This window comes from Lissotriton helveticus, chromosome 3_1, assembly GCF_964261635.1.
Source record: "Lissotriton helveticus chromosome 3_1, aLisHel1.1, whole genome shotgun sequence".
Lineage (NCBI taxonomy): Eukaryota > Metazoa > Chordata > Amphibia > Caudata > Salamandridae > Lissotriton > Lissotriton helveticus.
The window spans coordinates 1362354521-1362380990 of NC_136061.1; the positions used below are offsets into that span (position 1 = coordinate 1362354521).

The following is a 26470-nucleotide window of genomic DNA, read 5'->3' on the forward strand; positions in this document are numbered from 1 at the left end:
AACCTTACTGCCCTCTAACACTAAGAAGTATGGGCAGAAGGTGACCATCAATGGGAGGGAGGTTGAGGCTCTGAGAGACACAGGAGCCAGCGTGACATCCGTGAGGTGTCAGTGGGTGTCTGAAGAGCAAATCATCCCTGATGTACTCTGCCCTGTAGTGGCAGCTGACAGCTCAGTGCGCCTCTGCAAGCTGGCGCGTGTTCCCTATGCATGGGGGGGAGTCTTTGGTCTTTTGGAAGTAGTTGTCAGTGATGCCTTGCCTGTAGACTGTCTGTTAGGTAACGACCCGGAGAGTTCTCCATGGAAGGATGTAGAACACAGAACTCACTTGGTGATGTTGGGACTGCCTGCGTGTATCTGTGTGACCACACGTGCTATGGCAGCCAGTAAGGGTGATTCAGCAGAACTGGAGCCTGAAACAGTGGCCCAGAGACCTGCCAGGAGAGGAAGAGGCAGGGAGCGCGGTAAACCCGCCCCAGCAGTTCCCACGGTCCAGGAAGGAGCAGAACCTGAGAGGGATGCCCTGGAACCTACAGGGGAACAGGTGGCCGAACTGGGAGACCTACCTGAGCTGACCCATTGGCAGCAGGAAGGTGGTCCCTCCAGGGAGGAATTCTGCCAGGTGCAGAAAGAATGCCCTTCCCTCATTCGTCTGCGGCAACACACTGCTAATCAGGCAGCAGGCGGAGCAGCCAGAGATCACTTTATCTACTGGGAAGATGACCTACTATATAGCGAGCCTAAGTTTGCTGAGCCCGATGCAGCCCGTGTGCTGGTGGTACCTGAGCGCTTCAGAAACTTCCTAATGGGTCTGGCTCATGACGTGCCTCTTGCAGGACATCTGGGGCAAGACAAGACCCTAAACCGGCTTGTCAGCCACTTCCACTGGCCCTAGATGAGAAAGCACGTTGGATCCTTTTGCAGATCTTGCCAAACCTGTCAAGCCAGTGGCAAGACTGGAATGAAGTTGAAGGCACCCCTCCAACCCTTTCCAGCGGTGAGCACCCCTTTCGAGCGGGTGGTCATTGACATAGTAGGGCCCCTGGACCCCAAGACAGCCTTAGGCAACAGGTTCTGGTCTTGGTAGACCATGCCACCCGGTATCCAGAAGCAGTCCCTCTCAGGACAATCACAGCACCCGTGGTGGGCCGTGCATTGATGGGGTTATTTTCCCGTGTGGGGTTCCCCAGAGAGGTGGTCTCCGACCGCGGTACCAACTCCATCTCTAAGGACATGAAGTCTCTGTGGGAGGAGTGTGGGGTAACTTATAAGTTCACCACTCCTTACCACCCTCAAAGAAATGGGTTGGTTGAAAGGTTCAACCGGACCCTAAAAGGTATGATTATGGGCCTAGCGGAGCCCATGAGACGGAAGTGGGACATCTTGTTACCATGCCTGTTGTTTGCCTACAGGGAGGTGCCTCAGAAGTCCTTAGGGTTCAGTCCCTTTAAACTCCTGTATGGCCACCCTGTTAGAGGACCTCTCTCACTGGTGAAGGAGGGTTGGGAAAAGTCCCGTGGAAAAAAAACCCAGGATGTGTTCAGCTATGTGCTGGCCATCCGCAACCAGACACACCGCTTCAGGAAGCTCGCTCGGGCGAACCTGGAAGCAAGCCAGGAAGAAATGAAAAGATGGTACAGCCAGAATACCACTCTGGTCGAATTTCAACCTGGGCAGAAAGTGTGGGTGATGGCGCCATTGGAGCCTTGTGCGCTCCAAGACAAGTGGACTGGGCCATATGAGGTGGTGGAAAGGAAGAGTGAGGTAACCTACCTGGTTAACCTGAGGACTCCCAGGCAGCCCCTGAGAGTCTTGCATGTGAACCGCCTCAAACCCCACTTTGAGAGGTCTGAAGTTACTATGCTCATGGCTACAGATGCAGGAATGGAAGAGGATAGTGATCCTCTCCCTGACCTCCTGGCAGTTAAGGAGCAAGATGGGTCAGTGGATGGTGTGGTCCTCTCGCCCACCATGACCCCAGAGCAGCAGAGTGACTGTCGCCAAGTGTTGGGTCAGTTCTCCTCCCTGTTCTCCCTGACCCCAGGAGTCACCAACTGGTGCGTCCATGATGTGGACACTGGAGACAGTCTGCCTGTGAAACAAAAATTTTACAGAGTAGCTGACAAGGTCAGGGCCAGCATCAAGGAAGAGGTTTCCAAGATGTTGGCGCTAGGGGTGATTGAGCCCTCCAGCAGCCCCTGGGCTAGCCCAGTGGTCTTGGTGCCCAAGAAAGCTGCTACGCCCGGTGGCCCCCCAGAACTCCGGTTTTGCGTGGACTACCGTGGGCTCAATGCGGTCACGAAGACTGGCGCACACCCCATCCCCAGAGCTGATGAGCTCGTGGATCGGTTGGGAGCTGCCCAGTACCTCAGTACATTTGATTTGACTTCTGGGTACTGGCAGATTGCCTTAACTGATGGGGCCAAAGAGAGGTCGCCGGAAGCTTGTCTCCTTTCTGGTGAAGAATTGGCTTGGTAGTTTGGTCTGCCCTGTTCCCATGATGCACTGGGCCAGGGACAGACTAATTTGCATATAGCCAGGTTCTGAGCTGGGATGGGGCAGTGAGCTAAATAACGGTGGTGGATCAAGCCCTGATCTTTGGACTGGGTAAGAGTGGTCTGCTTAATTCAGACACTCTGTTCATCACCACCCCCTTTTCTGAGCCAAAGAGAGGTCAGCATTTTCAACGCCAGAAGGGCACTTCCAGTTCCGAGTCATGCCCTTTGGGTTGAAGAATGCCCCTGCCACATTCCAGAGACTGGTTAACCAGGTACGGACCGGGCTGGAGGAATTCAGCGCCGCATACCTGGATGACATTGCTGTGTTCAGCTCCACGTGGGAGGAACACTTGCAACACCTCTGTGAAGTGTTGAGGGCTCTGCAAAGGGCAGGCCTCACTATCAAGGCCAGCAAGTGCCATATAGCGCAGGGATCTGTGGTGTATTTGGGACACCAGGTGGGGAGCGGCCAGGTGGCACCCCTACAGGCAAAGATTGATACCATTGTGGCTTGGGAGCCCCCCAAGACCCAGTCAGAGGTGAGAGCCTTTTTAGGACTCACCGGATATTACAGACGGTTTGTCAAGGGATATGGCACCATTGTCGCCCCCTTGACAGAACTCACTTCCAAGAAGTTACCCAAAAGAGTTGACTGGACTGACGCCTGTCAAACTGCTTTTGATGCCCTGAAAACTGCAATGTGCACAGCACCGGTGCTCAAGGCACCTGACTTTTCCAGTGAGTTCATAGTACAGACAGACGCTTCAGAGCATGGTGTGGGAGCAGTACTCTCACAAATCACTGAGGAGGGAGGAGACCAGCCGGTAGCTTTCATTAGTAGGAGGCTACTCCCCAGTGGAGTGCGATTGAGAGAGAAGCATTTGCTGTGGTCTGGGCTCTGAAAAAGTTGAGGCCCTACCTGTTTGGGACTCAATTCCGTGTTCAGACCGACCACTGGCCCCTCAGATGGTTAATGCAAATGAGGGGTGAGAACCCAAAACTGTTGAGGTGGTCCATCTCCCTACAGGGAATGGACTTCACGGTGGAACACCGCCCTGGCACAGAACACGCCAATGCTGATGGTCTGTCCAAGTTTTTCCGCCTTAGTGAAGAGTACTCCCAAGCGGGTGGGTAGTTCTCCCCACTTTCAGCTGGAGGGGACACGTGTTAGACTTGGCATCTTTGGTGTGGTTTCCCCCTATCTTTTTGCCTCTACCTCCTGTATTTTTGATGCTGTGCTGGATTTCGTTTTTGCTGGTTTGGATGCTTTGGACAGTCTGCCACTGCTGATCAGTGCCAGAGTGTTAGTGCTCCCTATGTAAAGTGTTATTCTGAGTGGAGTGGTGTGGCTCACTGGTTAGAGGCGGCAGACCCGGAAGCAGAGGACGGCCCGGGACCAGGGTTCAATTCCCGACGCGACAGGGTCGTGGACCAGGGTCAGCGGACTCGATAATTCTCGCCTCGGTGCCTACTCTAACCAGGGATCATACTCGGCAACTCTGGGCATTAGCTTGCTTCATCTCCACAACGGCCCCCACATACACCGGGGATGCCTGGTTTCACCTTGGAGATACCCAGCAGGGATCATCTCACAGGGAAAGCCAGGACGAGTTCCCCAGTGGTCTACAGCGCTGGGACGCCCCATTGCTGGGGTAGCCATGCGCTTTACAAGACAACCTAACATAACATATACATGTTTGGCATATTTGTATCACCATGAAGTCCCTAGTAAAGTGCACTGGGTGTGCCAGGGCTGGTGATGACAAATGCTACTAGTGGGCCTGCAGCACTGATTGTGCCACCCACAGGAGTAGCCCTAAAATGATGTCTCAGGCCTGACACTGCAGTGCCTGTGTGCAGTTTAGAAACTGCTATGTCCTCCTGGTCAGTGTCCCCACTGACCAGGCCTAACCCTTCCCTTTTTGTGCGCATCAGTCACCCCTATGGAAGGCCCAAGGTACCCCCCTGGGCAGGGTGCAGTGTATGTAAAAGGTAGAGCATGTACTAGTGCAGGTGACATGCTCTGATAGTGAATGGCAGCCATTTTCGTTTTCACTATTGTAAGGCTATCTTGCTCCATAGATTAACATGGGGTATGCTGGCTACAGTGGTTAACAGCATTTCTTCCCATAGGAACAAGATAGGACATAAGTATCTAGTATCCCTGAACTCAGAATTTAATAACACATCTTTTAGGAAAGGTTGTTTTTAAATCCTGTGTTTGAGAACAGCACTTTTAGAAAGTTGCTGTTCTCTTGTCTGACCCTTCTGTGTGCCTTGGCCTGTTTGTGGATTGACTGTCTGGTTTGAGAGTGACAGGGGCTGGGGATTCCCCAGGAGGCTGGCTGAGTCAGCCCTAGGCTGAATGACTGCATTTGCAACTGGAGTGGTGGGAGGAGTTAGCTCCTGGGCCTGAATAGGGCTATGCCTGCCTTCCACAATGCTGGCTCCACCTCCTGCTGGGCGGCTGACGACCCTGCCCCTCACTCTGAAAGGAAAGAAGAAGCCAGCAAAACAAAGTACTCAGGAGACACCCAGAACTGGTTCAGACCGGGCTCAGGGCCCACATGCACAAAGAGAACAAAGACTTTTAGGGGTATAAGTACAGGATCCCTGACAACAGAAAATTAGATCATCCTGGATTCAAGAAGGAACTTCTGCCAAGGAGAAAGCTGAAACTGAAGAAGGAAGAATGTCCTGCTGTTGCTCTGCTGCCAAGGAGAGGGGGAGGACTTTGCTAATGTGCTGTGTCCCCTGTCTTGAAGGAATCTCCAAGGGCCTGAGAAGAGCTGGCTCCCTGTTCTGAAGTCCCAGGAACAAAAGGACTTCACCCCCAGCTTCCCTGAACTCTGCTGAGAGAGTTCTGTCCTTCCTAGAGTGCTTGATCCAGTTGTGGGGCCTCTGGAAGTTGTACCTGTGCTGGGAAGCTTGAAACTAAGCTTGAGAGACTTTTTCAATTGAAAAGTGTTGCATCGCTCGCTTGCGGAGCGCATCCCTGACAGTGCGAGAAGTTTCCCGCCGCTACGAAGGTCGAGATCGTCGCAGCGCCTGATGCCGCTGCCAGAGCCGTTGCATCCTTCGTTTGCGGGACGCACCAGACCGGTGAGGGAAAGTCGAACATCGCTGCGAGTGTCGTCGCAGAGCCTGTCGTCGCTGGGTGAGATCGCCGCACCGCTTGCTTGCGGACCGCATCACGTTGCTGCGAGCATCGTCGCAGAACCATCGCATCGAGGAGCTGCGAGAGAGAGGATCTCCGCTGGACCGCGCATCATCGCCCCGGAGATCGTCGCAGCCCCTACGAGATCGTCGCATCGTGCCTTTGCGAGAACAAACTTCCTACGGAACCTACGCATCGGAATCCATACAAGAGGCGTTCCTCCCCATACAGACCGAATTCGTCGCAACACGCCCGCTGCTGCACCGGGGCTGTCGCAAACGCCTCCCCAGGGTCTCAGGAGCAACGCATCGCTTGTTTTCCACCGCACCAGCTTCTGCTTTTGGAACTTTGTTGCAACTAAAAGGTACTGTGAGTAAACGTGACGCAACTGTGAACTTTTCACGCATCTGTAGAGAATTCTATCGCAACCTAGAGAATTCTATTGCAAACCTTAAGAACTCTTTTGAAACCATATTCTTGAACTGTGTATGTTGGATTTTTGTCATTTTGGTCTTGTGTAGTTTAGATTAAAATACCTTTATTTTTCTAAACTGTTGTGGAGTCAGTTTGTGGTGTTTTCACTGTGTTACTGTGAGTGTTGGTACAAATACTTTACACATTGCCTCTGGTTAGCCAAGACTGCTCGTGCCAAGCTACCTAGAGGTTGAGCAAGGGTTATCTCAGAGGGTTTCCTCCTTAGCCTGACTAGAAGCAAGGGTCCCTATTTGGACAGTGGTACCTGCCCCTGCCAACTAGAGACCCCCAGTTCTAACAAGTACATTATGAAATCTCCATTAGTTAATGCACTGCAGAGATCTGTGGCTGTAGCCAGAGAGCCAGAGATTTAAATCTTGGTTGGTGCAGTGAAGGATAGTGACTTGTGTATTTGTAGTGCTACAAGTCCCCAGCCTGTGACTTTGAATATGTAAGTCAGTATTTTTACCCTGCATTCCACAGTATAAGATAGACTGCTACAAAATGGTTTAAGATAAAATGGTGCCCAACTACCGTTTACATTTCAAGATGTGGTGTTTTAATGCCTTAAGGAAGGTCAATGTATTCCTAACAGATTTTAAAAGGAAAGAAGGGTGTTCAATGTTTTAGCTCCCATCCCACCTACGTTGGGGTATAGGGCAGTGGCGTAAGGGTCAGAGCTGCCGACTTTGGAACTGGGTAACCAGGTTTGGGTCTTGGCATCTGCTCAACATCCTGTGATTCTGGGTAAATCACTTAATCTCCCTGTGCCTACCAAAAAAAAGTGAATGTATCCCTGTGTAATTTAATTGGTGCTCGTTTAAAGTGCTCCTGTACCTTCGGGTCAAGTTCACGCTACATAAAACTGCAAAAGAAAAGTGAGACAATATTGTTGAAGTTTATGTTGGATCCAGTCCCATGTGGGGTAAAGCCTGAGAAACCTTGCCAAGGCCTTGTACCTGCGGTGACTCATTATAGTCCCGGGAACCACCAAGGGACATGTCATTACTGGTAAATATGGTGAAATCTTGCGTAACAGTCTCAAGAAAAAGCAGCAGGTAGCTCAGAGCTGGCTTAATTCAGTTCACTTTGACTACCTTTCCAGACCAGGAAGGACTTTTCTCCGTCTCACCGCACCAATCGAAGTGCTTCAAACATGGCGACCATGCCTTCTATATAAGGATACCTGGATTACATGAAATTTTACATACCAAACCCACAATTGGGTGGAATTTAATTTCACGTCTTTGAACTTTAGTTATTTGCTTTTTGGATGAATTATTGTGGAAAATTGCCAGCCTGTATACAATACAGTCGAATTATAAAATTATAAACATAATTGGAGGATGTTTGTGGTTGTTTAACCCAATCAATACCATGAAGAAGTCCAAATCTTTTCGACGAAACCCGATGGCTGGCTCTTACAGTACTAAAAAGAAACACAAATAAAGGAGAAATACCTTTTGGATTTATGGAAATCATCATGGCTAATGGCTATTCTTTGTAAATGATTATGAATGTGTTGATTGTGGTGCACACTTGGTTGTGATACTTTAAATTATTTCCCTTTCTGAGGGTAGCGTTCTTTGGACAGAGGGTGCATACAGGGTAGTGCACACCACATGATATATATTGTTCTAATATACTTCTCTCTGGGGAGTTAAGAGTGTGGGTGTGGCACTCTGTTGAGATCCACTGTCCCTTCGTTGTTTTGGTTTTTACGTATTTCGGGGTCCTTGTATTCAACAAATTTAAATCTTATTACCCATTTCTTACTAATTCAAGTTCCATGATACCAAACAGTACTAAATTATATGTTAAACTTAAACAGAGTCACACATAAACAGTTAAAATATGTCCCAGGGACCCAAACAATCCATAAGATAATACAGGGTGGAGAGAAAGAGTCAATGGTAGCAGTAGACAGAGAGGGGAAGTATTTTAAATAGAGAGAAAGTTCACTTCCTCGGGGGTCCCGTGGAAGGTGGAGGCCCTGGGCAGTTGCCACCTTGGCCCATATCCTAAAATGTCTCTGAATCCAATATTATGAACCAAGGCAGCAGGTACTGTGGTTTGTCTCAATTTAAGTGGCTTTAGGGCAGATGGCAATCTAGGCATACATGTACTACCAAGATACTACCAAAACCCTGTCTTGTATCAGTTGAATTTTAAATTATTGTTGGCAAACCAGCTCACCACCCAAAACATGCACTCTTGGAAATTATTGGCGGTTTCCATGGGATTGTCGAATTGTATTACAAGCTGATTGATTTGTTACTATACTGTGTGGATCTAACAATTTGAAATGTTTTTTTTAAATAAACCAGAGTTTGAAAGTCATCAAAGACTGCCTATGAACCTTTTTGTTTTGCACGAAGCCATTACTTGAATAATAGATTTGTGAACATTGTGAACCGAGGTGCTCCTTTCAGGATAGGTTATGAATTCTTGTTGGCAAACCAGCTCACCACCAACATCATGAACTCTTGGAAATTATTGGCAGCTTCCATGGGATTGTCGAATTGTAGTACATTGAGATCAGTATTTGGGTATCGTCTGGTTAGGTTATGAATCTCAGTCCGAAATACTATATCAGTTGGGCTAGAGGTATAATATTGAGATTGAAATGTGTTGGACTGAGACATGAACGCTGTGGGACACCTTGTCTTAGCCACTCAAACTCAGATTTGAAAGAAGCCAATGACACGTCTTGCTGTATATCTAATAAATATGATAACCAGTTTAGCCATTGCAACAAGGGCTTTAAAATATTCTTGTTGCTAGGGGAGATATTGCCCTTGAATGACAAAATGTTCTTGGATACTCGCCTATCTGTGCAGCTGGCTTACCTGACCTTTTTAGGTCTCGCCCTGGCGATTACAGCGCCAAGCGCTGTCTCGCCGCGAGACCTATAGTTAACGCCTGTGCTTACAAGGAGACAAGAGATGGGCACACGCAGCATGCCGGAATCGAATCAGGTCGCGCGCGTGAACACGCGCTCCGATTCCGGCATGCTGTCCAGTCACAATGGATCAGGACGCGCGCATGCACGCACACACACGCGCGCACACACAGACACGTGCGCGCACACACACAGACACACGTGCACACACATACAGACCGACACACGCACACACACACAGACACGCACACAGACACACTTGCGCACACACAGACACGTGCACACACACAGACACACGCGCACACATCTCCCTCCCTCCACTCACCAGGCTCTTTCTGCGTGTCCCTCTCTCCCTCGGCAGCGGGTCAGTCTCGGCAACAGGCGGGGCTCTCCATGAGCACGGGAGCCCCGCTAGCTCACACGCTGACTTCCGGGCACAGGAGCGCGGGGTAGGCTCCCGTCTGCTTCCTGTTTTTTTGCGGCCCCGCCCCCGTCCCAACACAGGTTGCCTGGCTTCCTGTCCAAGTCGGGCTGTGGCGGTGAGTTTTTCAATACGTGACTTCTTTTTTACGTATCGTTAGGTCTGGCACTGGTTCTAGTTTAAAAGATAGCCATTTAATTTACCAAAATGCACACTTCAAAAATGTGGATAGGGTGACTTTATTGTTAGGCATATATATCATGTCTTCTCAGATCTTTAATATTTCAGTTTGTATCTCCCAATGATTAGATGGCTGTTCTTAAATGTTCTTGTTTCTGCTTAAACACATTTCGAAAACAACTCAGTGCACCATTATCCCAAAATGCAACTGCAACTGGATTACTTCGGCATGTCCTTACTGTGAGAGGGACCATACTGGAGATGTTGACATATTTTTCAACCAAAGAGTTCCAATGGATAACTATTCTCTAACCTAATTGCTTTTTAAATGGCTATTTCGCCATCTTACAATGTCAAACGTCATTGCAATTGATGCTATACTGATGCATCACAAGTTTGATTTTACAACAGGTTAAATTGTGGATTTGTTAAGGACACAGATGTCCTAGGCATGTCACTCATAAGGTCTGCGATGTGATGGTAAACTCATTTGGGGAGCAGACCCAATGTAAATCAATATAGTAGCTGCAAACTGCCAAGGAGTTGAGCAATTAGTAACTTGTCATGGGCCGTTCCCTTCTTTAATATTTTATGTGTACTCAAGGTGGGTGTAGTGCGATGGCAAGTGGCTCTGGATAGAAATCAAGATTTACACAGTACACGCAATGTTTTATTGCACCTTTGCTAAGGATCTAATATGAACAGGTTTGACATTTGTATTTGGCAAGTGAGAGTGCATTAAAGCAACTGCTTGCCTGCAGGCTTGAGTGAGTCACATGTCCTTGCTGTTATCCTTTTTAAAAAGCTGCACGGAAACAGTAAAATGAAATGCCGGTTCTATATGATCTGTAAAACGTTGTATTTAGGACTGTGGCCCTAGCTGTAATACATGTATTTGATTAGATTTGGTAGTCTTAACAGAATGACATGGGAGTGGTAACACCCAAGCCACTAGTTCTTATTAGGTCGAGCGTAGACAGCGCTAGCATGTGCTCGTATAGAAGCATTTCTTCAGCTTCTTTACGATTGTTACTTTCTACCGCTGCTTGTTTGGTTTTCAGTTCATCTGATATACATTGTGGTTTGACATATAGTCCGCGATCAATGGCTATGCAGAATCTCTGTGAACTTCTAGGAGGTTTGGTGCCATCGGTCACCAGTGCTGGTGTCATGAATAATAGAAGCACTTGACTACATTTCTATCTCAGTAGAGTTGTTTTGTATTTTTTCGTGCCATGGTGTCTTCCCTCCCTCATCAATCTAAAATGCTTAACATAATTTGCATAATGCAGGATTTTTAACAGATTATATCAGCTGACAGATGTCAGGGATTGTGTGGGATTTTTGTAGGAAAAAACGTTTTCTCTACGATAGTCTTTAATCGATTTTTTCATGTTGATTGATTTCCCTGTGGCCTTGTTTATGTTTCACGTTAATCCCTTGTCTCTCTTTTACAAGCTGAGCCTCTTGTGTCCATTTGCTCCTCTTCATGTAAACTCTCCTTTCCTTCTTTATCAAGTCCGTCTTTATTCCTCATCCTTCAGGTACCCTGGCAAACTCCGCTTCTCTCTGAACTATGTTTTAGGTACTTCTGTCTTCTTCATTTACCTATAGGCTTTCACTTCTATTTCTGCCTGAACCCCAATTCATCCACTCCCTGCCTATGCGCTTGAACCTCAACCAATACTTATATCCTACTAGCTCGATCACTGTAGGTAGACATTTGGACCACACACAGGGCAAGGCTATTCGTTCACCATGAATAATAGAAGCACTTGACTACATTTCTATCTCAGTAGAGTTGTTTTGTATTTTATCTTGCTGAGTAGCATTATCAAGTCTTTCTGACGTTGAATTCCACATCTTAGATTTCCTTTTTGTTTAACTTTGTTTTGTTGAATTTTGCAATGCAGCAGGTGTCATACAATACAATTCTAATATACCCCCTTTGAGCAACCCCCGGGATCCTACCTCTAACCTTAAGATCTCCTTTTTGAGAGTGTTTGTCATCCAGAGACTGCGTTAAATTATAGCTATTGGAAAGACCCGCCAACCGCCTTCCACGTGATAGGCGCAGCCTAATTGAAAAGTGGTTAATCTGAGTCACATATGTATGCATTATCCGGACGGTGTAGTGTTTTAAATGCCTGTGTCGGGAAGAGCTGTGAGTCCAAACCTGCGCTCATCTTTCGGCCTTTGAAGTTGTTTTATATACAACTTTTAGTCTGAATAATACCTTGACATTAGAAGTAACTTCAAAAGCTCTTATGGAATCCTCCGCGCAAATAATTGTGTGTTTTTTTAATAACCTCTTTTTATTCTGGTTTTGTAACAAATAACATTTCAATTGTATGGCAGTGTATGTAGCTTATCAGTTTCGTCTCTCCTATTTCATGTCCAGGGCACAAATGCAACACAAAGTTCACTAAAGCTGTAAATGTATATCTTAACCTTCATACATCTTTTCATTTTCACCCCATCTTCATTGTTCATCACCTTCCATTCCATATGTGCTCCCCATGGGCCCATATTTTGAGGCGCTTGTTGTGGTATCATCTCCCCTCTGTTTTCATATAGATGTCCATTCCTCCCCACCATTGTTCCATGTTGGAAGTTGTCCGGGTCCCTCAATGCCCCATGATGTCCCTTTTTGCCTTTGTGCATCCCAACATGCAAAAGATTGTTTATATCTTGTTAGTTCTTTTTCTCCTTGGATCCAGAGTACTGCCTTTTGGGGTGCTAGATTTAGACCCTCCCCTAGCAATACCGGCACACATTCTCAGATTTGCTTAGTATTTGTGCATCCCCACAGCCAGTGTATGAAGGTGCCCTCAGAAAATCAATGTTGAGAACATTTGTACCGTGTGCCTTCAAGTACGCAGAACTGGACTATAAATATATCTTAATTCTTTAAGTGGAACATACAAAGATCATCTCATCTGGTACTGGGTAGACAATGATACAGTTATCAGTTTATTCATGATGTACTCTGCTGCCGAACAGGAAACAAGCCAGTGATTCACGAGTGGGTTATAAATGACAGAATTGCATTCAGAAAGCACCTTCCATTTAGAACTTTTATTATATTTATCACAGATTCCCTTCTGTCCTCTTCAGCTGAGTTACAGCAGGTCTTTTCAGGGCTCATTAGACATGCTATTGTGTGTATTTCATATAATGAGAAACATGTGTTGCAATTTTAAAGAATATCTTGTGTGGCTGAGTAATGTATGGTAAAAGGTATTTCGCGATTGAAGCAACCTTGTGTCGGTCTTTGTAAATAGTGACTAAGTAGCATTACACAGGAGAGGTACACCAGCTGGCAAACCTTCCTTATTGTAACATGAACCTTAGCGACCAACACTTGCTGTCCCATGTCTTTAACTTGTGAACACATTTTCGGAAGCTGGGGTGCACTATGTACTTTCTGTGAGCTGAGATTCCGACATTGATCTACACCCCAAACTCTTGGATCATGCTTTAATTCAGTAATGTTGCATTTCATACTAAATTTATCACGTTGTTATCAAATAAGTCACCTCCAGAGACTTCAGACTATACAGAACACCCCAGCTAGACTCATCCTCGGCCTTCCCTGACAAAACAACATCACTCACTACCTCAGGCAACTCCACTGGCTCCCCATGCAGAGAAGATGCCAATTCAAGCTGCTGACCCTCGCATAAAAGGCTCTACACAACTAAGGATCTGCATACATTAACCACTGCCTGAACTTCCGCCAACCGCCGAAGATTCCCCTCCGCCTCTCTTTCACTTACCCATACTCCTTGCATCTACTAAAGCAGAAGTGGAGGACGCTCAATTATAAATGAGACACTGAGAAGGTAGGTATGAAGAAACTCCTTTATTGAAGTATAAAAGAAGTAGGCAATAAGCAAAGGCAACCACGTCCATAGTCTGTGTCTTTCGTCCCCCTCTCGGCCGTTATGGAATCCCAACTATCATTCTGATTCCATTACGGCTCCAGAAGAACAGGAACATGAGCACAAGACTGCTGAGAAGATGCACACAAAAGGACATAACATGCTCCTTCTCCAACATCGCAGCGTGGACCTGGAACAGCCTCCCCACGCCTCTCTGGACCATCACCTCACTTTCGGAATTTCGAATGGCCATCAAGACCTGACTGTTCGAAATGTGCTTCAGGGACCTGCAAACACATGGATAGCCTATCGGGGGAGTAGCCGTGCTTTATAAATCCTGATTGATTGGTTGATTGAAAGTGCTGTATTTCACCAGGTCCATGTTTATTCTATGCTTTTGAGAGACCCCAAAGGGACCAAGAATGTTGTTGCTTCATATTTCTAACACTGAGCACCACATCACTTCTCAGCAATTCCTTTGTTCCAGTGAGATGGTTTTAATGGTATCATTTTCTATAAACATGCTGTGTTGCTTACATACTAAAATGCAGTTTGCTGTAGCCTATGTTTTTACGACAGTATAGGCAGAAAAAAAATCTACGTCCAAGAATAATTTGTTATGATACAAATTGTTTGCTAACATTTTCTTTTATATTGCCCATTACATGAGTGATATTTTTCTTCAACCCAAATCATGTTGCTATGAAAATTAATTACATCTCTGGATATCCAGCTCGCAAGACAGACACAACTGTAGTGTACCCTGGCCACTGCATGTCTGTCAGAAGATATCTCAGAGAGTTTAGACGTCTTGGATAGCTTTGAATATGGCCAGCACATTCAGCAGCCTATTATTCTACTCGTAAAAGAAAAGGTAGAAAATCCTGAGATATTTTGGGCAGTCTGGTAGAACGAAATGTGTAATTTTGAAAGCTCAGATTTCCCTCATCCCATTTTACCATAATCATATCCCGGAACTGCCTTCATTCTGAAAAGAAGCGTCTCCAAATATGGTTGGTAACAACAGTTGTGTTGTTAGTGCACGTTTCAAAGGACAGCAAATATGCACCCATAATTTCTGTACCTATGAAGGTTGTCAGCAGATGAGTTAAAACAACCCTTCTTACCAATTCTACATAGCTATACAGCCCAGTGTATCTATATTTTCAGACAAAGGGCCCGATTTAGCATTTGGAAGACATGGTGCTCCACCACTACTATGACGGAGTACCCTGTATGCCAAACTGATAGTCTGCCTGCTCTGGCTACAGGCTGGAGACCATCAGGTTTCCGATGGAGGTGCAAAAAACAACAAGCATTTGCAATGCAATAGGTCTCGCATTTGCAAGAGTTTAAGCTATTGGCATTGTAAATGACAATGCCTTTTGTTTATGTTTAAAAAAACAACACGTAAATAAAAGGCATTGCCATTTACAATGCCAATAGCTCAAACTCTCACAACAGCAAGACCTATTGCATTGCAAATGCTTGTTTTCTTTGGTCCCTGAAGTTCCTCCATGGTTTATTTTAAGCAACAGTTTTAGGGGCCCCTACTCACAATGACTCTTCCAGACTGCAAATTATTGCTCCTTAGAAACACTCACTAAAGAGTCCCTCCTAGCCCCCTAAAACCACTCAGACCAAGCCTTCGCTGGTGGCAGCCTTTTAATGTTTTTGTGGAACCTTGGTACACCCAGTGGAGATGACTACTGCCCTTCCCACGTAAACTGAAGTCCAAAAACTCAACTCGGCCAATACAGTATTTACTAATGTTATGCACAGCCATCTTTGGAATATCTATTTGTGAACACTATTGTGCATGAATTATTCTGGATCCCTAAGTTAGGACTACCCATATATTATCGCAATGTAAGAATGCTATTTTCTGGATAGAGTATAAGTTCTTACCTCAGTGGACAGCCAGATTGAGCCTGCCTGGAGAGAATACAAATGCTCACTTATTAGAGAAGCTATTATAGCATGTACCTAAGCCCCTGCCTTTGGTCAGAGACTCTTACTATCCAAGAATCCACTCTGAGGAGGGAACTGTGATTCAGTCTGATTGGCTGGACCTTTCAATTAGTAAGGAAACGTGGACTATAATTCGCTGTGGCTTCTACCACGCTCTCCTGCTTTGGGAATATAGGTTAGTGCTACACATCAGCACACTGAAAATTGTTTGGACTGAGGACATTTATGGACCACTTGCTGAAGGTAAATTCCAAATTGTGGCGCCAGAGTGCTGCCTTGTTCTTCTGGGCTAGCACTAAGCTTTTAGCCCAGCGTCATCTTTACTCGTCTATCCTCCTGCTGCCACTGCCCCATGTGGAGGCCCACAGCCAAACCAAGAAGACCTGTATTGGCCAAAAGAGCCTGAACCTGTTCTACCCTTCCCAAACAGAAGTAGGTAGGCAGCTATAGATTCAACCCAATGGCGCTAGATGTTTAAGAGCATGGGCTGACCCTGCACACTCTGCATCAGTGACAATGATCACCTGCCTGCCAGATCCAACTGCAAGCACAGTTGAGACAATAGTGACAAAGCCTTGAGAGTATGCCCCTCTCTATACAAATTGAGCTTTTTTGATCTTTTTTTGATCTTGCTACCTTTTTTTCCCTGTTATGTGCAGTGGGTCAGGACCCAGTAGGCTAGCCATCATCTTTTTATCAATTTACCTTCGTCCTCAATTATGAATCCTTTGTGCTTTAGAGCTTGTAAGGCACTTAGTTCATGGATACCCTGGAATCTGTGTACCTTCTTGGTGCCTTGGAGCTTTTAGACAATTCCCCTTTCTTTTACCAAGATACATCAGGCACTGCATTATGCATAGCCTATGTGGTTTCTTTCTTTTGAGTTATACAGATGTTTGTAAACCTCTAGGATTGAGAACCTTAACAATTAAAATTTACTAAAAAGTTCTCCTTTCTTTGACTTATGATCCTCCTTTATTGATAGGCCATTTGAGAATATTACGTGATGTTGTCATATAGTTACTGCTTATCTATATACTGTGTTAAGTTAGCATGAGCTTATTAAATGTTTAAACGCCATTTTTCCTTTTGCTGCTTCTGCACACGACACATAATTGTTGATTTAGCTTTCAGCCTAGAAGAGCGTTGTGATTTACATGAGAATAATATGTTATTGCTCTGATATCAGCTTTGCTTGGTAAACTGTCTGTACAGTAAGTGCTGAAGCTTCAAGGATAACTCGACACAGAATTGTTGTGAGGTCTGATCTCCGCACCTTTCATAGACATAACATAAGTGCAGCTCCTGCCAAATTCTGGCTTTAGGCGCGTTTTATATTGCTTTGCTTAGAGCACACATACACACTTGATGCGGTTCGCATGCAGAGAGCTGGTGGAAGCTGATGTGATCTCTTCATACTAGGATCTTGAGGTATGGGCCCGCCCTGCTAAAACCCAAAGAGACCTTCTTAGATATTAATATAATATGCTAGTTAGGGAGGGTGAGAATTAGGTGTTGTTAACCCTTATTCATTACAGCATCTTCGCATGCTGTCACCTTTTGCTTTCTATGGACTAGTAACTATGCTGATAACTTTTCTTCTGATAATATGTTTCCTTGTATTATCTAAGATACTGCGTTTGAGAAGACGGCATTAGTAAATTAATATTTCAAATGTGCACATGTCCTCATTTACTCCACGTTTTGGTTTGAAATGATTGTATAACGAAGGAGTGCTCATGTGTTCCACGTGACCTGAGGTATTGTAAGTTCATGTTCTGGTTTGTCTAAACATTGGGAGTTGATATGACCAATGAGACACTGTAGCTAGCTTGGTAAGGGGATTTTGGGTACTGAGGTGAGTTTTGGGCCACCCTAATTCACCGAGGTTCCAAATCTCTATGCACAGTTCTGTAGGAGAACGGAATTCCTGCTACAATGTGAATACTTGCGCCATACGGCATTGAGCTGGTTACATGTTGAACCATTCTGCATGGCTTCCGAGTTTCGCAAACTCTATGGCCACAATTCACTAACTGTTCCAGATGCGCTCCTGTGGCGCTGCACATTTTGTGCTTTGGTGTCAGGATTTCTTCATGGTAAATTAATTTATGCAATATTTTGTTTCCCTTTGTACAACGCAAGCACGTGTGCATAATATTCATAAATAATCCATTTGATGTTCACAAACATCAGGTGGTGCTAGTCAGAGGCCCGGGTTTGACTATTGTATGGTGTTTAAGGATCTCATAAACTGAAGCCCAATAACGAAAGAAGATTATCATTCTTATTGTGAGATTAACAAATCATTGTACTGCTTTCGTGTTAAAATGATGTATTCTGTTTTATATAGTGCTTTCCATAGATTTGATGTATATATGATGTATCATTAAAGGTGTTGTGCAACACACACTTTCACACAAGGAAAGAATGAGAGAAACCTATTGACCTTCACACGCTCCCGGACAAAATCAAACGCACACCGAAAACGTTTGAAGGCCTGAATATTGGTGGGTCCTCTATTTAGGAACTAACACAATATCCTACAGCAATATCTGTTAAATATTAGAGGAGACACCTCACCTGCCAAAATACTTCATCTTAGGTGCCTCCTCTCACTCGGGTAGGTGAATACCACCCAAGTGGGTCCAACCAAACTGGAGATTCTGGGAGCTTGAGATCAAATATTTCTCTGTACAAGTGCCGGGTTCCAGTTAAAAATGACTACGGGTAATCCCCAGATATCTCTTTATTCAACGGGTACACATTTTATATTTAAAAGTAATAATAATGGTTTCTGCATCCAAAAAGTTCTATCGACTACATGTTTCAGCCGAAGACTGACTGCCCATATGGGTCACTTGGCTTTCTTCAGGGGCTAATGACGCCCTGCCTACCTACCCCTTACACTAAAAGAGTGTCACGAACAAGGAACATAAGGATCTCCTACCTGTCATTGCAGCTTAACAGAATGTGTAGGTAAATAAAACATACATGCAATAAGTTCATCGATTTTCTTTAGCTCATTATGGTATTTTTTTCTAACTATGGATCTCCCATGGGATCCACACAACCATATACACAAATACTTTCTTGACAATGCGGTAATAGTGGTGCACCACCTAGACCTGCCAAACCTCTGTCTTTTGCATCACGTCTTGGACTACTCACTCACTTCTACCATGGAGTCTAGGACATCTAAATACTTTTGTGGAGGGAGTGACTTGTTTGTTAGAGGTCCTATTTAAAAACAGCCCTAATTACTAACCCAGTGAACCACGCCTGACAGCCATTTTGTCTGGAGCTCTGACCAGCCTTGCATCGGAGATGAGTACTTGCAGTTTTTTATGTGATTGTAGATATCATACTTGCTATGCCATCCTGCAAACTTTGTGCTAAACTAAAACAATTTCTTTCCTTAGGTTCAAGTTACAACATTATCCGAGTTCCCCCACAGAAGTTGGACCCCTGCGATACCCTTGAAGGGGCACAAGTAGTTTGCTCCATTGCACCAAAAGAAAAGATGAGACCTTCCTACTATCACAGCTTTGGTAAAAAAAAAAAAACTATTCTTACATGATTTTTGCTAGAGTGTCTGCTCCCTTACTGGACTTAAGCAGCAAGGTTGTTTTGCAGAAATATTCAATGTGCTTTATTTTGTTTTTTACTTTATTGTCATTTTGAGCACAAAGATTTAATATCATCTTGAACTCAGTTGCCATTTATCATTATTAACACAGTGTTTAAGCAGAAAAATAATAGATTGAACTCTTAAGGGTTTATTTATGAGAGCCCTGTGTCACTTTTGCTTCATGTAAAGTGGTACATGCTTGACACACAGCTCTCATTGGGATTGGTGAAGCCACGCAAAGCCACCCTTCGTGGATTTGAGTGACCTTATCAATCATGACTAAGGCGGTGCAGCGCATATCGCTGCATCGCCTTACTCTGCGCCCAGGAGGTGTTTCATGAGTGATGTGGTGGGTTGCCAGATTTTCCTCCGTTCACTTTGTGAATCACACCCTGATGCGGTGTTCACTTGTTGTTTACTGCATAGACTAAGTTTAACGTTTTAGAGGCTGGTGCAAAACCTTTAGTGAACCTATGATTAAGGTGTGTGCAGATAATGTTGTAAGTGAACACAAATGACAAATTCTGATCCATAATCTGCTGAATTCTATAAATTACAGATGTGGACAGTATGCAGGTTCTGAGGTTATGCCTTTAGACTTATGCTTCCCAAGATACGTGATTCCGGGAGAAGGACAGGTTGACATTCGAGAAGTTGGTAAACATCCACAAATGTATAGCTTTATGAGTACTAGCAAACCTTTGAAATGGATTTAAACCCCAATTTTCAGTGCCAAATAAAGATGTAGCAAGAATGACCTATAGGTGCAAAAAAACAAAACACCCTCACATATTTTGAGGGGTTAAATATTTCTCCACGTGGAACCATTTTAGTAAATTTTTGATAAAGAGATTAAAAATAAGGCTTAGGGAATATTTAAACCAGACTCAGTGTGGGGGTTTTACAGACATTGGAATATTCAGATAATATATTTGTGTCAATAAGTAGTAGTAGGCAGTTAAAGGATTTGGAAAACAAGTCTGTAGCGAAGATCATTCCTGTGGGTCTTCATGATGTACCCCATTTTATAGACCATTTACTTATAAAACAATATTAGTTTCTAATTCAAATTACATTGAGATAAAACACATTGCAAACAACTTAACATCTTGTTCGAATACTCTTTGTTGACAGAGGATAACAATTTATGGCCAAGTTCTCCTATTTAGTTGGATTTATTTACAGACTTGTTAATCCCAGACTTGCTAATCCCAGACTAAGACATTGAATGCATTAACCACTGTGGACTGGATATCGCCGCCCCCAAAACTAGTGCTGCCTGGGACGGGCCGCCCACCCCCTTGCTACGCCACTGTACCTAAGCACCACCTGGACACAAATAAGGTACAAAAAACAATAAACATTCTGTAAGTGTCCCCCCATAGATGCTAACGTACCAGTGAAGGGGAAAGGAAGGAAACAAAGTGAAAAGCATCAGATAAAGTAACGCTGTAAAGAAAGGCCTTTTTTTGCATTATCAACCCATGTTTTGGATAGGGCTCTTTCCGAGGGGAGATGCTGATCGGCTGAGAGAGCAGGCTGTTTCCACTCCCCCTCACTTCCTCTGACGTCAGACGCCGCCAGCAGCGAGGAGCTGCCACCGAGGCTTCTTGGAGTTTTGGATGTTTTTGGAGCCCTGGTGTGCGGTTTCTTCAATCCACAGATTTAAAGCAATATTGAGAAACATTTTCGCTCTGTACTATACAGAGCCTCTTATGAAACAGAAAAATCTCCTTTGAGGTACCTGAGACAGCGTGAACGGACGGATTACAGCCAGCTGCCCGGGTTATTTATTTATAACCTATTTATTTATTTACTCTGCCAAAGGAGGGCTGCTGGAGTTTCTCATCTGGGGCCCCAGGTTTCTCACCAAGAGGGGGTAAGTGGCATTTCTCTTGCTCACTTGTCTTAGTTGTCTTGGCTGAGGGTCGCTGGGAAATTCTCATTTAGCTGACGTTTAACTGTCTCACTGTTTTTGTCAAGAGTTCTGGGCAGCTTTTTCAGCAGCTATTGGTAGAGGGGCACCGCAAGAAAGACACTATGAGGAAATTGGCCAAAGGGGCAAAAGCAACAACACCGGTCGCATCACCGACTCTGGCACAAAAAGTCAAAAAGTGGGCAGCTCTAGCCACGGCGCGGATGAATCATGCAGCAGCATTCCGGCAGGACCTTCCTCCTTCATCTGAGCTCGTGGGGAGGGGAGTGCTGATGCGGCCCTACAGGACCAATTTGAGGCAGAGATGGTTGACCTGGATTCCCCTGTTAGCCTCAGTGAGATGGCTTCTTTAAGGGTGGATTTACAGGCTTCCGCCGTTTCCACCAAAGAGACTTTGACCCCCGTTAAGGCAGCGGGCGAAAATCTCGGAGCCAAAAAATACCCTATTTTTATCAAAGCCAAGCAAGATGGACCTTTGGTTGAGGCAAATGTAATGCAGGAGATGGAAGGGGACGATCTTTCAGTAGTAGATAACTTGCTGGTTACCGGCCCAAAATATCTGGTCTCTCAAGTCTGGCAGTCAACTTCCTCTTCCCCTAAATCCATCAGCTGAAGAAGAGCCCATGCTGCTTTCAATGCCGGTGGTCGCAGATGTGTCTTTGGTGGCCTCACCAGTTGTCCTTGACTCGACGGGTCCAGACGGGTCCCAGGCGGAGGATAGGTCAAAGGCTATCCAGATGGAGCCCCCGCAAGGTGGTGGCTCCTTTTCTATGCAATGAGATGCTAAGAGCCTCCTCAATTTAATTTTGGAAGAGATTCGGGACCTAAAGGCTTCCCAATCTATTGAGATCGCTGCAATAAACGCCCGCTTGATGAAGATTGAGGAATCCATGGTGCAGGTCCTGGCACGGCTCCTGGAGGCGGAATCTCGGATCTCCCAATTAGAAGATCAAATGGCATCTCTAAATCGTAAAGTGACTACTTTCCAGTCCCAGAGAGCTTCATGGGAAATGAGCTGGAGGAATTGGAGAACCACTACAGACGCTCAAATCTACGAATCCTGGGCATTCCAGAGGCCAGCATCTACTACAATGGGTTGACTCTGTCATATGGAAAAATGTCCTTCCAGACTTCAAGGGGGATCTGACAATAATGAGAGCCCACCGGGTCCCCGCACATCTTCCTGCTAATGCAAAGTTCCCCCGGCTGATTCTGGTTAACTTTGGGGATTTTAGGGTCAAGGAGCAGATCGTGTCTAGAGCAATCAGGCAAAGACAGCTTTCCTCGACAGAAGTGCCATTGTGTCGTATTTTTTCAGACATGTCTGCCTCCGCTGCAAAAAGGCAGAAAGAATTGTAGAGAACAAGCACTGGCTGAACAGGAGGAGTAAAATACATAACATCACAAATGCAGGATACTACAGACAGCTCCTCTCGTGTGCATTCGCCGTTTGCCCTTCAAAGGCTGCTTCCCCATTGAAGTTTATCTTTTTGGCTCTCACCCTGTTTAGTCTTCCTGCCAGGCAGAGGTCACACCTCTTTCAAGACAATGTACCCTTTTGTCTTCCTTTCTGTGAGTCATTCACACCATTCCCCAGGAAGGTGGAATGCTGTCTCTTGGCCAGTAATCGTAAAAGGTCACTGGAAGATGTTGGGTAACAAAGTTGCTACTTACTAAAGTTGCTTTTGTGCAAAATTTATATTAATTCGATTTGAGCATTAAGTCAAGATAATGCAACAATTCTCTGCCCTGATTTATCTGGATAGGCTTTAGCTATAAAGCTCATGGTTCTGTACAGTAGCCATTTACTAAAAAAAAAGCATCCTTTGCCAATTGTCCCCCCTGAGCGTGCTAAAATTTAATTTATTTATTGTACACCACATATTTGCATTGATTTCCAACTCCTCATATTTTCTTCATTTAGTTATAGCTTTAGATTCCAAATTCATCCCCTTAACCGAGGCAAGACGCTTTCTCCGAACCCCCGTTTTTTTTTAGCCACATCTTCGACTAGGTCATAGACTAGGTTTTTCTGATTGCTAATCTGGACCAAGTCCAGACTGCTAAAAAACTTCTTAAAAGCATTATATGACCCTAGGAGGAGAACATTGCTATGAGTTAAGCAAGATATTTCCTCGATATTCAGCCACCTGTCATTCTGCAGGAAATCCGAGAGTTTCAAAAACCCTGCCTTAATCCAAATTTGACTGATGGTGGATGAATCTTTAATTCCCGCAGAGGAAAAAATACCTGCTATGGGAGTGGAACTATTAATTACTGGGATAGAATATCTTTTATGAAAAGCCTGCCGTTTAAAGTAAAACCAATGTAGAGACTTATACCGTACTAACTTGGGAGATCTGAAAATTGATAGTGGGCAATGGATCTGATTCTCTTTACAAATTAAGTTCATAAAAAAAATTACAAAAAAACCCGAATGTGAATCCTGCTTAAATCTAGACATATATTGTGCAAAAATGTGTAATAATAATCCTTCAAATTGGGAAGAGCTAACCCACCGATTGCCCGCTCCTCATATAAAGTGCTAAGTGCAATGCAGGCGACCTTTTTGCCCCAGAGAAATGATGTAAACATGGACTCTAGTTTCTTAAAAAAGGAATTAACTAAAACACAGGGAATAGCTGAAAAGAGAAAGTTAAAAAGTGGCAGCACTGACATTTTAATCAGTGCCACCCTGCCTAGAATGGATAATGGAAGAGGATGCCAACGGGTAAGTAAATCTTGAACTTTTCGAAGTAGTGGGATATAATTTAACTCATATAATCCCGAGACTGAGGGTGAGAAATACACCCCTAAATACCTCTTGGGATTAGCATTCAAACATGAGATAATATCGGGGTGTAAATCCCTAGATGTCCCACCACCGCAAAGTAAGACTTCCGTTTCTTTTTGTTAATTTTATACCCTCCGCATTCCTCATATCGTGCAAAAATCTGGAAGGCCACTGCCTGCACATCCTTCTCTGGTTTTATGATCAGCATGATGTTGTCCGCGTATAATTTAATTTTATCCAGATTTGGAAGCGGGGGGCAAATATCCCTGTTGTTCCTAATGGCTATCGCAAGCGGTTCAATAAAAAAGGCAAATAAAACTGGGAACAGCGGACATCCCTGTCTAGTTCCTCTTTTAACTGTTGCTTGTCCTGCACTGGCTGCATTATTAATAATATTAGCCTTGGCATTCAAATATAGCTTTTCGACCCCCCCCGTAATTTTAGAGGGGTTGCCAAATTTACCCAGGATAAAAAATAAAGATTCCAAATCACCAAATCAAAAGCCTTTTCGGCGTCTAAAAACAGCACCAAGACTGGTATCTTCTGGGTATCGAAATAGTCAAGTGCCTCCACCAAAAGGTGCGTGTTCGTGCCAAGCTGCCTTCCAGCAACAAAAAACATTCTGATCCTGATGGATTAAATAAGAGGCAATACCATTAAAACGATTTGCTAAAAGTTTAGTGATTATTTTGTAATCAGAGTTTAAGAGCGTGATGGAACGATATGAATTGGGGTCTTCGCTGTTTTTACCTTTTTTTAAACAACTGACTACACTTCCGTCGCGAAATGACAAAGGGATGGGCCCACCCTCAAAAACTGAGTTTATAACTAATAGTAAAGATTAATAGGTAGGTCTTTTGCCTAAACTGCTGAAAAAGGGTGTCGCTTTTGGCATTATATACTTCAGTCAGGTCACGCTTAGCCTGAACCCACTGGTGTTTATTCAGGGCCGAGGGATTAGAGAGAAACCTATCAAAAGATTCTTGCACTTTTTGCTCTACAAACTGTTTTTCACCCTTCCTTTTTCTTGAATTTTCTGCATCTTTACCTATAGCTAGACCTCGAAAAAAGGCTTTGAATGAATCCCATACCACGTGGGATGGGGCAGAGCCAAGATTACGCTTGAAAAACTCTGAAATTTGTGATTTACTGGAAGATACCCAGTCCTCTTCCAGCAAATATTGACGGTTTAACGTCCACCTTTTATTGACTGCCCTACTTTTACCTAATGCTAACTCCAAAACCACCAATGCATGGTCAGAGAATCCATTTTGAAAAATGTTCTGCTTCAAAAAACACAAATTCCTGGACATAAGAAAAAAGTCAATGCTGAAAATGTATGGAATCTCCCTGAAAAGCAGGTGTAGGCAATTTCATTAGGAAATGCAGATCGCCAGGGGTCAATAATTTCCAGCATTGAGCTCTAGCAGTGTATAGTTTTAAGAGTTTTTCGTTTTAACTGACTTTTTAATTTAGCTGAGGAATCGATCCTGGGATTCATTAACAAATTAAACTCGCCACCCATGATCAAATCTCCCGGGACTTGGAATAAAGATTGGAAAAGTTCCTCCTAGGGGAGGGGATTATCCTCGACTGGGGCGTATATACTAGCAAACGTCAGAGGACGATGATCTACATTACAAGTGACCCAGCACCATCTACCACTTTGATCGCTTGCCGAGTTAACCACCTCTGCCTGAAATTGTTTGTTGAAAAAAAATCGCCGTCTCCCTATGTGCTACTGAGGATGAAGAGTAACCCCTATAAGCTGCCCAGGATCTGAACATTGCAAACTCGGAAATTTTCCCTGCTGGTATGTGGGTTTCTTGTATTAGAATAACCGAGGGGTTCTCTGTTTTAATCCAAGTCTCAATAGCCCGCATTTTCCTTTTATTATTGAGACCATTGACATTGAATGACACTACTTTAACTATTTCCTCATCAGCCATTGCAAAAAAGAGTGCATTTCTGAATACCCCCATGTTCAAAAAATATTCCTTTTGGTAAAACTGAGAGAAGCCTCCCGCCCAGATCTAACGGAGATGACAGGTTCTTCTTTCTTGCTCTTACATAACAATCAGCATAATCATCAACAAATGAGTATGAATCTAAAATATGGATTTTATTTTTTCCGCCATGCTCCCCACCCAACCCTTGGCCCTTGACCCATTGTCGCCCGGGCAGATGGCCGCCCCTGACCTGTGGTTGACAACCTGTCCCACCCACCCACCCTTCTACAGGCACACTGACTTGGTGCCTAGTGGAGTTGAATAAAGCCCTCCCCCTACCCTCACTTCCCCTTTCCTACCTTACAACACCTAAATTCTTAACCGCCTTATACTATCATTTAACTTCTATGCCAGGTGCTGACACCTTAACATTTCACCTATGTAAAAAGTTATATAATAATACAATCCTCAAGAGATGAATAAACCATTCCTAACCCAATAATGCATACCACCCAATATGTCGACCAAATACTTGCTTCCAGTCCCTAGGGTTTCTCTGCCGAAATCTCTTCTAGTAAACCCTGTGCCTCTGCGACATCACAAAAAATATGAAATTTGCCCTTGACTAACACTTTGAGCTTGCTCTGCTGAGCTATCATGGCTTGTGCCCCTT

General features: G+C 44.6%; 1 protein-coding gene across 2 annotated transcripts in view; it reads left to right on the plus strand.

The window, feature by feature from the left end:
* Positions 1 to 26470, plus strand: part of LOC144823467 (carotenoid-cleaving dioxygenase, mitochondrial-like) — a 742462-nt gene that overhangs the window by 535781 nt on the left and 180211 nt on the right. For both annotated transcript variants that reach the window (XM_078682002.1, XM_078682003.1), the window contains exon 6: positions 18910 to 19038. In XM_078682002.1, coding sequence (XP_078538128.1) covers positions 18910 to 19038 — 129 coding nt within the window. The remainder of the gene's footprint in view (positions 1 to 18909; positions 19039 to 26470) is intronic.